This window comes from Hirundo rustica, chromosome 6 (assembly GCF_015227805.2).
Source record: "Hirundo rustica isolate bHirRus1 chromosome 6, bHirRus1.pri.v3, whole genome shotgun sequence".
NCBI lineage: Eukaryota > Metazoa > Chordata > Aves > Passeriformes > Hirundinidae > Hirundo > Hirundo rustica.
The window spans coordinates 14317395-14329739 of NC_053455.1; the positions used below are offsets into that span (position 1 = coordinate 14317395).

Consider the following 12345-nt stretch of genomic DNA (forward strand, 5'->3'; position numbering starts at 1 on the left):
CCTGCCCCGGTGAGCCCTTGCACACCCCCAGGAGCTGGCACAGAGCTCTCATTCCCAGCCCCACGCTGCACACAAACCCACGGGAAGCACAGCAGTTCTTGTCAGAGCAGCCCTGCTGGGGTTTTTGTGAGCACTTGTGACAATTTCCTGTGCTGAGGAGATGATCAGTCAGGTTAGAAGCAGAACTTTTTAGATCCCTAAGTAATTTGTTCATGGTGCATCAGGTTTCTGAGATAGCTCTTCCCCACTTAGCAAGAATTAATGCACAGGAAGTACAGAAGCACTGAATGAAGCAGAGGACTATAAGGTATGGATGGTTCTCATCTAACTTAAATCAGCCTCACTGCAGAAAACTTTCTTAACTGGGCACTTGAACACACATTAAGACACATCCCATGAGCTGATTTTATTACAGAACAGATAACAGACTATATATATATAAATATAGCATAACTTGACACAGTATGCTGTTCACATACTGATAAATGTAATAGTTGCCTCAGTGGCAAGATTATATTGAAAATTTTAGCATGTGAACATCCAAAGCTGTTTGCAGTTATGTTGCCCTGTTGTATTGCACTAAAAATGCTCTGATTCTTGTCATATCAGAGGTCTCAGCATCTTATAGATAAAGTCAAAGCTAAACAAAACTATTATGTAATAAGAAAAAAATATTGTTAAGTTTTATGTTTGTTTATCTTGTTTTTTCACATCTAGAATGTATTTTTTCCCAAAATTGCTGAAGAACAGAAATTTTAGATTGTGATTGGAAGGTGGAAAAATCAAGGTTTCCTCTAGATTACCCTACAAACAGAAGCAAGGCAACTGGGACAACAACTTTAACAATTAAGTCCTATGTATCCTTGAACTACAAAAGAAACATGAAGGTAACGAAAATTTTTAGGAGGTCAGAGTTTGAGCTTGATTTTAGGAAAGTCCAGTCAAGATGTACTTCAAAAGATAGGACCTACCTGAAACAAAATCAAGTCAGTAAATATCAAGCAGAAATTATTAGGGAAAGCTGCTTGGAGGATAGAAATGCATTTGGCTAAGAGCAGCTCGTGTGGTCATAAAAATTACTTTAAAAAACACAGAAGCATGAGACTTTCAAAGGAATTAATGGGTGTTTAGATTTACCAGAAGGTGAAAGAAATAAGTACTTTGAAGTACTTTGTTTCCATCAGCTGTTATTACAGAGGACTTTGAGGTATATTTCCTAAAGTCTTTTTAAGTAATAAATATTGATAAAGATCAAGATGTTGGGTATTAGCTCAAGGTAAGAAATGAAAGAGTACAGAGATTATAAAAAAAAGAAATTAAAAACACCAGGTGCTTGGAAGAAGAGCTGAGCTGCTAAGAAAATAAAATTCTCTGTCTAAAATTGTGTGCTACACTGAAGGCCCTAGGGATCATAAATCACTTCACTTATCCTTTAAGGAGTCACTAAGGAAATTCAGAGAGCAGTAAACCTTTTTTCTGTACCCAATCAACATCTGTAGGCATAAAATCTTTCTAATTCAAAACAGAAGTGACAAAAAAAATCTTCATAAAAGGAGTGTCTTTCTTGCCTGTAATGGGCAAAGATTGTCTGAATATGTAAAGAAAATATGGGAGTTAGTTGATTTCGTGTACCAGGATGATAAGGTCTGTCTTTGCAAAATGAAATACAAATTTTGTGGGTGCTTTGCTTAGCTCATAATAACACCTTTGCAAACAAATAGCAAAAGGCAAGCTCCCATTTGAGTCCAGTGTTTCTGTTAAGACAGGAGGCAGTGAAATAGACAGCAGGTTTTATATGAAGAACTTCACCTACACCCATGTAAGATATGTGCCTGATGCTGTTAAAGCAGTGAGGTCATCTGGTCATTTTTGAATTAATTATTTTTATCCTAAAGAAAATTGTAAGGTAGCATCAGACACAGCAAAATATGTCAGTTGAAATGCTATAGTGGACAGGCTCTCATGGGCTAAAAGACTGATATTCCTTGTTAGTCTCACTACAGAGAAATTTACATTAGCAGACACCTTGTTTATGTTGATAATGCTGTACAAAAAACAGCGCTGACAATTTCAATTGGCTTTGTTAGTCTGAACACGCATAGCTGAATTTTTAAATGACTGTTGAACAGAGCATTCTCTTCCATTTCTAGAGTATACTCATCTCTTAATATTGTGCAGAATTTAGAAATGAACAGAAATGTGATCAATATAATTCCATAGTTGCAATGGAAAAGTGAATTACAATTAGATATTGCTGTAGTGTAGCAATTGCACTGCCTGACATTCTGACAGGTAAATTCTGGAATATGTAATGCTGCTAGATTAATAAAGACTGGGACTAAAACATGCCTTTTATTTTTATTTTTTAAATGCATATTTGTCAGATTTGCTATCAGGATTGGTTCATGCATCTTCATGATGTTCCAAGTTTGTTACATTCAAAGGTAAGTCAATTTTTTTATTTCAAATTGTGCTTTAAGAGGTCCCTTAGCATGTCCTTTTGTCACTCTTCCAGCAGATCTAAACTCAACTTGTCTCATTGAATCCCTTTAGGAGAATTGCAAGGAAAGGTCCATAATAATCTATATGCTGTAATGCATTAGCAAAGCTGAATGTTTTCCTTCCTTCCTATTGCCACTATCTGCCTTGGCGAAGCTTGCTGGACATCCTGCAGCGAGGTCTGATGCTCCCTTTAATTCCCCAGAAGCCTCTGGTCAGGATTTTGGGGTCACAGACACAAAGGCACCTGCACAGCTCTGAGTCAGGATGGCCAAGCTCCGCTGAGGAGAGAACAGGCAGAGAGCAGCAACACCAGGGCTCATGGTATGAGGGATTCTGAGCTAATGTTTGAAGAAAACAAGACTGTTTTTTGGGCTCCCAGATGTGTTGAGGCAATTCTTGGACTTTGAGAGCTGGTGAATGCATTTCTGTAGAAATAGCCACGGTGTTCTTTCCATGCCATATATTCAATAGAGATGGTTTCCCAAGGTTACCAGATCATGCAGATTTTTAAACTGCAAGAAATTACTAGTGTCAGAATGCTGCTGGAGGTAATAATTAAATAACTGCAATTCCAGACTTCTAACAACTCTCAAGTAAACTGAGAACAAATGAAAAATCACACACCAGTATCAATTTGAAGAACTTTATCCAAAACCACAATTTCCATATGATATTAACAAAACTTGTCATTTTCACCATAGTAAAGGAATGAACCAGTAGTAAGTACACACACAGTGAAAGCAGTCAATAACTGGAAAAGAACGTAACAGAAACTTAAAAGAATACATTTCTATTTGTTAAACTTGCTAATTACAGTAAACTTGGAGAAAGCAGAGGGCATTTTCAAAGTTATATCTTTACAGATAGAGCTCCACAATCCAAGAACAATGACTACAACAGTAAAGGTTTTTCTAGAAACCAACCCATGTATTACAAAAACCATACAGAGAATCCCTGCAAACCTGATAGTGTACAAAACAGGGTAGCAGAGAGAGAGCACAAGAGAATTAAATTGTCCAGGATTATTAGGAAAAGGTAACAGTGCATACTAAAGGGCTCCTGTAAAGCTGCCTTACATGAACTGAAGGATATAACTTCCACATGACTGTAACTTTGTGTGAAGCACAGACGCTTTCAGAAGTGTCACTATTGAAGTTTTTTTGGGGAAAAAAGCCCCAAATAATTAGGCAGTATTTGAGATAACGGAAAAACAAACTTAACAGGCTACCTCACAAAGCTAACTATCAGATTTATTTACATAAGCTTCACATTTCACTGAGACTTTGTACTCCACTCCTTCTAAACTTCCAAACTTCAGACCTGGAAGAGGACTTAGAGAAAGAACAAATATTTCTCAGGTTAGGTACTCATACTAAGAAAAAATAGTGCAACTCTTTGCTACATTATATAACCTTCCAGTACATCTATCAAAATATTCAGACTTGGTTTTATTACCTCCTCATTTAAAAAAATACAGCATTCTGCTTTCTTTCTTGCTTTTGATTAGGAAATTACAGACATCTTTACATTTAAAATAAAACCTCAGCAACCCACAGCTAGTCCTGCAAACTGTTGCAGTGATGCAGATATCAGAAGTATAGAAGAAGTGTTATTAATGCAGTTGACTCCAGGTGGAGGCAAAGGTCCCTCTGGATAGAGCAGCGTGCAGGCTCAGGAACTTCGATCATCCTTATGAAGGCAGCAACAGAGATGGGTTTTAGGTCTAGACTTGGAACAGTTCAATCTTATTTGTTCATTAGTGGGAGTGAACTCCTCAGGAAATGCGATATCACCATAATGGCTGCAGCTCAGGAAGCTTCCAGAACACAAGGCTCCTTCAGCTCTGGCAAAAGAATGCACTTTATTTTGGGTACAATGGGATTTTAAAATGCTCAGTCTGGCTACAGCAGCTTGATGTGCATCTGCGAACTGCAGGTGTGACTAGATTTGAAATGGCTGAGCACATTTTGGCTGCTTTTCTGTACCAAACAGGCTGCTCTTTAATGGCCCTGACCCCACAGTAATTCACAGTAAATCACAGGAACTTTTCTATTCTCCTTAGGGCCCACTCCTGCTGCCCCCACATAACCAACCCCAAGAGCATTACCACTGATTCTGATCTGCTAAAAAACAAAGGACTTCGGGTTGGGAAAAGCTCAGTAAATGCTGGCTGCAGAATAGTGCAGTGTACTTATGAAGTCTGAATTTTTGAAAGGTAACTTTGCATTGTATGGATACTGACATCATAGTTACCAAGCTTCATGGCCACATCCTGCTCTCCTGTTTAGGGGAAACACTTTGCGGTTTGCTAAGGCAGATAATGATTAAGATTTTCTCCCAAGAAGAGGCCTTATGTCACTGTTCTCTGCCCTCACTGTGGAATGTCCTTACTGATCACTCTTACTCTCAGAGGTGAGTCAAGGAGCCGGCTAAAAAGGAAATGAAGAACACTGCTGGCTTCCAAATGCTCACATGCTCTGATAGCAAGGAATGAAAAGAATACAGCAAAGGAAAGGTGAGAAATAAAATGAAGGCATAGAGACAATGTGATGTTGACAATGAGTTGAAAGAGATGGATGTGAGTTCATATTAGGGTAATATGGGGAAGAATGATAGAGCCTAAAGGACTGGGCAGTGACTTTGGAGACATTCTGTGATTCTCTTGCTTGTTTCTGTTCTCAGCATCTTTAAAGTCTGGATAATAGTAAGATCTACTTTGAGACCTACTGGCAAAAAAAAAATTAAGATTAAAATGAGACAATGCTACTGTACACATGATATTTGACTCATTAACATTCCATGCTTAAGAAATAAGGTGTTTTGTTGCTTTTGCATGAAAACTAAGCAGAGCTTTGGGAGGAAAATCTTATATGTATTCTACCAACACAGGAACCTTTTAGAGTATTTTCTACAACTGAAAATAGTAGCCTGGGAAAGAAAGAATGGGCAGCACAGTGCTCTCAAAAATTCCCAAAGAGAAGGAGACTTTCACACAAAAGGGTACTTGCCTTGCTACCAACAGCTCAAGTCTGCCTATGTCACTCAGGAAAAACTGCCTTCAGAGACATGTCCTTGATTGTGACATGTTTGTGTTATCAGAGTTTTCCAGTTCCTGGCTGCGTTGCTGAAATTTCCAAAGCAGCAAAAGTAGATCTGGCCATGTTGTTTCAATGTAAATGCTCTGGGACAGGCCAGAATGAGACAAATTTGTCATGCATTTTGTTCTGCAAAGGCAAATATTTCCCTGGAACTGCTCATGTTGTACACTTTTTTCCTTTGTGCCTGAAGGACCACAAATTAAAATGGTACATGGCCAGTACATAGAGCTCCCTACATGTCCAGAGAAGAGCATAGTGGTGACTTCATTTTCCCTGTTTTGAGCTGAAAAAACGAGATAAGAGGCAAAGATGGGTTGTATGAGGAAACGCAAAAAGTTAGCATCAGATTAAGGGCAGTAGGGGACTTTCAGGCTCAGGATGCCTTGATTGCTTTAGGATATTGCCAGACAAGGGGTAAAGGGCTAAATGCATGTTAAACCACCCCTGTTTTGACCTTATGGTGACTGAACAATGTACCACTAACAATATAGCCAACAGAATATTGATCTCTGGCTCTTCTCCTTTGAATGGAACAAATGTGCTTGTTTCCCTGAGGGTTACAGGCTGTGAGGTGAGGAGGGACGTGCTGTACCTGGTGGTTTAGCTCACACTCAGCTCTGGCTGTGTGTCCAGGAAGGCAGCAGGGCTCAGAGGGACACAGCAGCAGTTAATGAACCACTCAGCTCTGCCTGTCAGAACCCTCACGGCTGACATTATCACCAGGGACCTCACTGCCCTTCCTGCGCATTAACCACATGAAATCCAATTCTCAGAGCTCCAAATGTTCCAAAAGCACAGATGCAGTTTGATCTTGGATTCTGATCTTTAGTCTATTTATCTCAAATGGAGATCACCCTTAAAAAGAGCAATTTTCCAGATTCTGCTCTGTGATTAGCCACAGGTAACCCAGTCAAATTACTTTGGATAAATGGACAGTGCTACATGAAATTAATAAGTCTCAGCAGCCTGCAGAGAAATGTAAAGAGGTTATTAACAACTGGAATTGCTTGAGAATAGCAAAATGAAAGCTTTTAATAATAGACAAAATACATTAAAACCCATACACTAGAGGCTCCTGTTTTCATTTGGTCCTGTACACAAAGGTGCATTTTTTCTTTTATATTCAAATGGGTGTACAGGGTAAGACCGTAATGGCTGGATGCTTCTATTCACTCTTGATTTGGGGTCAGTTATTACAGTCTGCTCAGCAGCTGGGTGGGAAGCTGACTGCCCTCAAGTCCTATTGCAAGTGAGGATTTTGGAGCAGGGATCTCATTACTTCTGAGATGTCTATGACCTCATTTGCCCACTGAAAAGGCTAAATATATTATTTGTAGCAGATGAGTCTCTCTGCTACTATTGTTGCATCGGTTTCAAAACTGGGTTTTCAGTTTTGCAAATTTGTTGACACAGAAATACAGGGTGTTAATGCTGTGGGCAAGCACAGACTCCTACTTGCAGATAAAAATACAATAGGAATAGCTGTGTGGGTTTGCCCACTCAGCTCTCCTTTCTAATGTGCCATTGCACCCACCTGAATAACTATTCAGCCTTTAGTCTCTTTGATGTGGTGGTTGCACAGCTGCTGTGTTGAACTGCTGGCTGCTTTGAAGAAAAAAAAGAAAATCTTTAGAGGCAGCTTGATAATTTGGTATGTTGTCATAGATCCCTAGAGGCCATGGCTAAAAGAGAATCATTGGGGCACCCCAGTTTGTCTTCCTTGGCTCACTGATAATTTTGCAGGGCTTCTTGTGTTTGTACAACAAGGTTGCACAATAGAGCTGGAGGTAAAACACCTCACAAGGCAGGGCATATAGAAAGTGCTTTGCTTTGTCTACCACAGAATGAACTGCAGCCAGGATTTTCTAACTGCTCTCTCTGCTAGACATTTTTAATTGAAGCTGATCGAGTGGAATCCTTTTCTCAGGCTGATACACCAAGTGATCAGCAAAGCACAGAACCCTCCTCTTTTAAAGAAAGGCTTCAGAAAACAGCTCTGGGGAATGTGTTTAGGCTTCCTCATCACTCCTCAGTGAGTGACATCAATTATCCAGCTGCCTGGCTCCATGGAAAGGGAAAGCTACAGTGCTCCAAGTGAAGCTGTGTTGACAGTTCAAGAAGCAACATATTTCACAGGACCACGACCTGTGACACATCCACTCAGCAACTGCTCCATTCCCCTCTGCAGCTTCTTTGAACGTAATGGTGAATAAGCCATTTTTTTCCAATACTTTAATTTAAACCTCCCAGAAGAGAGAAGTGGTTGTAGTGAATAAAGCCAGAACACAACATCCAGAAATATAGTGTGCATATTATCACCATCAATGTAGACCAGAGCTTGAACCAGCTCTGGTCACTGCAGTTCAGGGATCTTCAATACACCTGAAAATATTCCACACAGACCCTCACATGCAATATCCTTGTACCTGCATCTTAAAACTAACTTCTTCTCCCGACATAAAAGCTGTACAGTTAGTGTGCAGCTTGACTACGAGGCAGGAAATGCCTGCACTTGCTGCTTGCACCCGGCTTGCCATGTCACCCTGTCAAACCAATTACTTCAATTAAAACTTTGTCTGGCCCTTCTTGACAACAAAGCCTCTAACAATGAAAATATGTATGATGATGATCTGGATGCAGGAGGTGGAACTCATTGTTTTCCATTGCTCCTGCTATTACTATCAGTTTCACATGAAAGTAGGGCATTTTCTTTGGGAAAAGCAACACAAAAGTGTCACTTGGTTTCATTAGCAGAATAGTGGTCCTTTACTGTTCCCACTCTAATGCTTTTCTTCATGCGTGAAGAGTTTAGTCCAGTGAGAGAGATGAAGAAATTGCTAATTGCACTAAGATTAATATTCTAGGAAATTTCAGCAAAGCACTCCACTGGCAAATTCATTAGACAGCAGAATAATCCCACTGGGCAAGTACCACCGTGTCAAACTGGTTATAGTCATGGTGGAAATTTTTGCTCTTTATGCAAAAATGCTTGCAGGATCTGGCCTAACTAGACAGCCTGCAGGAACAATGATGAAAAGTCCATGAGTAACTGATACAATTACAAAGGCAACAGAATATCAGAAAATGGTTGGGGACAGTACATTACATTAAGCAATATTTTCATGGATCCTACATGTTTACACACCAGACCTTGTCCCGTTCAATTCTTCATTGGAAACTTCTCTGCTGTTTTCCAACAGCTTCCTTTCTGCTCAGCAAGAATAAAGAGGGGTGCAAAAACAAACAAGGTACACCATTTATGTAGCTTCCCTGCCTTTCATTGTCCTGCGGCTATGAAGGAATTAATAGCTATTTTAGGAAATGATAATCATAATTTTTCTATCATTCTTAAGACTACAGTTATCTTATTGGTCAGAATTTGCTTTCCCTCTGATCTTCCAGAACTGGGCTTCTCAAACTTTTTCCCAGTAAAGGCCTTGTCTGTCCTCAACCATATTCACAAAATCCTGCCTCCAAATAGGGAAATAACAACACACACAGAAGCTCGTAATTGTTTTTCTCAGCCTCAAAAGAACCTAATTTCTTTTCTTCCCACTGCTAGCTCTGTTTGCATCTTTCCTAGCTTTAAAGGACAGTTCATAGAGAGGGAAAAAATATACACAGTGATTGCTGAGTAGTTATAAATACTGATTTGGGGCATGCTGCTTTAATTCAAGTAAATGTCCACCAGCCCTGCAGGAAAATGGGTTTAAAGAGAAAAGACAAAAATCCAAATCTCTCTATACATTCAGCAGCTCTTAGCCCAGCCTTAAGCTCAGTGGCAGGCAAGTGCCAAAAATAGTCTCTGTGCCTGCAGACAAGAGACAAGGCTTTCTGGAATCAGGGTAGTAGCTACATGAGACAGAAAACCTAGACAGTACATACAGACACAGAAGAAGAATTTGTCTGCTGCTCTCAAAGTGCATACATTTTATGTATTGTTGCTTAATTTTACAGGGATGAAGGATGATTTCCAACAGCGGTGATTTTTTCCCCCCCTTTCTCAAGATTTCACAGTCTCTCAGGCAAGGAAGGCTACAGCTTGTCTTGAAAAGATACAGCTCTTGAAAATGAACTGCCCATGGAAAAAATGCAGTAAAAATGTTGCCTCTCAGTGGAACAAATCCGAAGCATAATTACCTAAAGCCAGCTATAAAAAAATCACTTCCAAGACCCTCACCAGAACCCAAAGAATCTTTAATACTGAGATATAAACACTTGCCCATCTGACACTTATTACTTTTCTCGTGTTGTTTCTATCCCAGGACATACCTAACTCTTGAACTCACCCCCACATAGTCACAGAAGTGCCCAACCTTTGTTTTAGTTTTATCTTTCTCATAGACATATTCACTATTAATTAGGCTTCACAATTTTCCCATCATTATTTTAGTACATTAATACCTATGAAAGTACACAGCTGCTGTAAGAAATCTGGATTGCTGTCCAATGAGATGAAAAGTGTGGTATTAGGCTTTTGTTTCCTGGAAGCGATGCATATACAAACCACTGCAATCCAGTACCTCTAGACAGAAATGGGAACTTGTGCTGCTACTCTATCATTTTCTCCTCTGAAATTCGGAGGCTGTGCAGAGCAGCAATAGCTGTGCCTCCTCCCAAACAGCAGGCAGGTTCAGCATCACTTTATTGATTACCAGCTCCAGCTACTGATGCTGGAAGGCAGGTAATAGACAGCCTGCATCTGCCTGTCATGGCTGTGAGACTCATGATTTTGTAGCCCAGGAGTCTACAGCCATGCTGAAGACACACACATGATAAACCTGGACTTCATCAGAACCGAGCCAATGCCAACCACTTGGTCCATCTAGGAAATTAAGACTTCCAGAAAACATGACCTGGAACAATTCCATATAACATTATTCTACAGTAAAAAATGCACCAAAAAAACCCATCAAAAACAACTGCAGAAGAGCTGCTAGAAAAATCTACAGTAGAAAATAAGCACTTTCTATATAAATATCTCTCTGTATTTACTATAGCCAAGTTGATCTCTCTTTTATTACACTTCTATACAAAACTGGTGTTGGCTCTGTTCTCAAATAAAGCTCTCACCTCCACACAATTTGCATCCAAACTTTCTGCCATCAAGACTTAAGATGATTAACTTGCATTTCATTTCCATGACTGTGGCAGCACTTAATCAACAGTCTCTACTTATATGTATTTATATAGATATACATGTATATATACACACATACATACATACATACATACATACATACATACACATGACAAATACTGTTGAAGATTTCCTTTCTTCCAGTGTTTGTAGTGACAGTCATCCTAGAAGGTGAAGGCATACACCACGCCCACAACCACAATATTTCCAATCGTTGCTATTATTGCAATCCATAACAATATGGCATCATTTGAAGAACGGGATGTCTCTTCTGGTGGATTCTGCATGGAAGAAGCTGCATGGACGTTGGCTGATGAGTTAAACAGGGAATACTCTGTACTAAAGTCCTCGTTGGGTGAGTCCATAAAGGCTCCTCCCATAACAGGAAGCTGTGAAGAAAAACATGGCAAAATCAGTCTGAAAGCTAATATCTGCTTTTGCATTGTCTCAAAGTCATTACTGAAGACTAACCACTAACTAACTTGCAAAATTACTGAGATTTCATCTACGTGGTGCTAACCTGTCAGGAATACCACAGACTATACTATTTCTCCCATTTCTGTTGGAATCAATATTATTGAAGGAAACCTATACGTAATACACACAATATACAGAAAGTCAGCCTAAGTAATCATATCCATTTAGAAAAGATACATATACACAAAGCACTCACATACCAGAATATGAGCTGATAGCAACAGGATTGTTTTGTGACTACCAGCAAAGGTATTGTGTCACTGCAAGACACTGCACAAGCATAGTGAGGATCTGATGCAGAGAATTTGTTCTCCTCTTATGTATCACTCAGAAGCGAACTCTAGGTTTATGTAGAGAACATGTAAAAAGTTCTTACTGTAGAAGAGGTGGAGTGTATTCAGTGCACTAACTTCACCTGCAAAACACACCACTGAAGCAACCTGGGATTTATAAATCGATACAACAGAAAACTTCAAGTTGGATTTTGAAAGGCTCCATCGCAATGCAGTAAATGGCAGATTTCTTAAAGTTTTCCCACACCAGACTTCTCCTATTGGGAAAGACAAAGTTTCTTTGTTGCTTCTAGTGGATTTCTCAGCAGTACCAGAAAATGTTCTGGGTAAGGTAACCGTTACTCGATGCACGATGCAAAAGATAAAGGAAGAAGAAGCTGTTTAACCTTGTCATTTTACATGTTACAATTGTTTCCCAACTTCAACTTCCTTCTAGATCACAACACATATTCTTCAGGGTTCAATAACTATTTTACCTCTACATAGTGGTTTAAAATTACATCCTTCAGCACATGAATGGATTCCTCATTCAGGCAAGAGAGGGATACCTACTGCAGTACAAAGACCATTTACTACTAAAAAAGGTTCACACAGAAGCTTTTGCTTCCATCCTTGTCCCTTGGATGTTTGGGAATGCAGAGCTGTAAGAGCCTCCCCTGACTCACTGAGTGCGGGCTCCTAGTCTCATTTAAGTATAGTAACATTGTTTCAAAAAAGCTGCAGAACATCTACTTCCCATAATCTATAAATGCTCGGGACACATGTTTCTGAAAATCTGGTAAAAAACACGAGTAGTGTGGGTATGGTAATGCCCCAAGTCTCCCCAATACTCTGT

The 12345-nt window shown here is 39.6% G+C and overlaps 1 protein-coding gene across 2 annotated transcripts in view; it reads right to left on the reverse strand.

Annotated features, from left to right (window-relative positions):
* Positions 1-3132: 3132 nt before the first annotated feature.
* Positions 3133-12345, reverse strand: part of C6H14orf132 (chromosome 6 C14orf132 homolog) — a 40900-nt gene continuing 31687 nt past the window's right edge. For both annotated transcript variants that reach the window (XM_040068452.2, XM_040068450.2), the window contains exon 2: positions 3133-11129. In XM_040068452.2, coding sequence (XP_039924386.1) covers positions 10905-11129 — 225 coding nt within the window. In that variant the 3' untranslated portion in view covers positions 3133-10904. The remainder of the gene's footprint in view (positions 11130-12345) is intronic.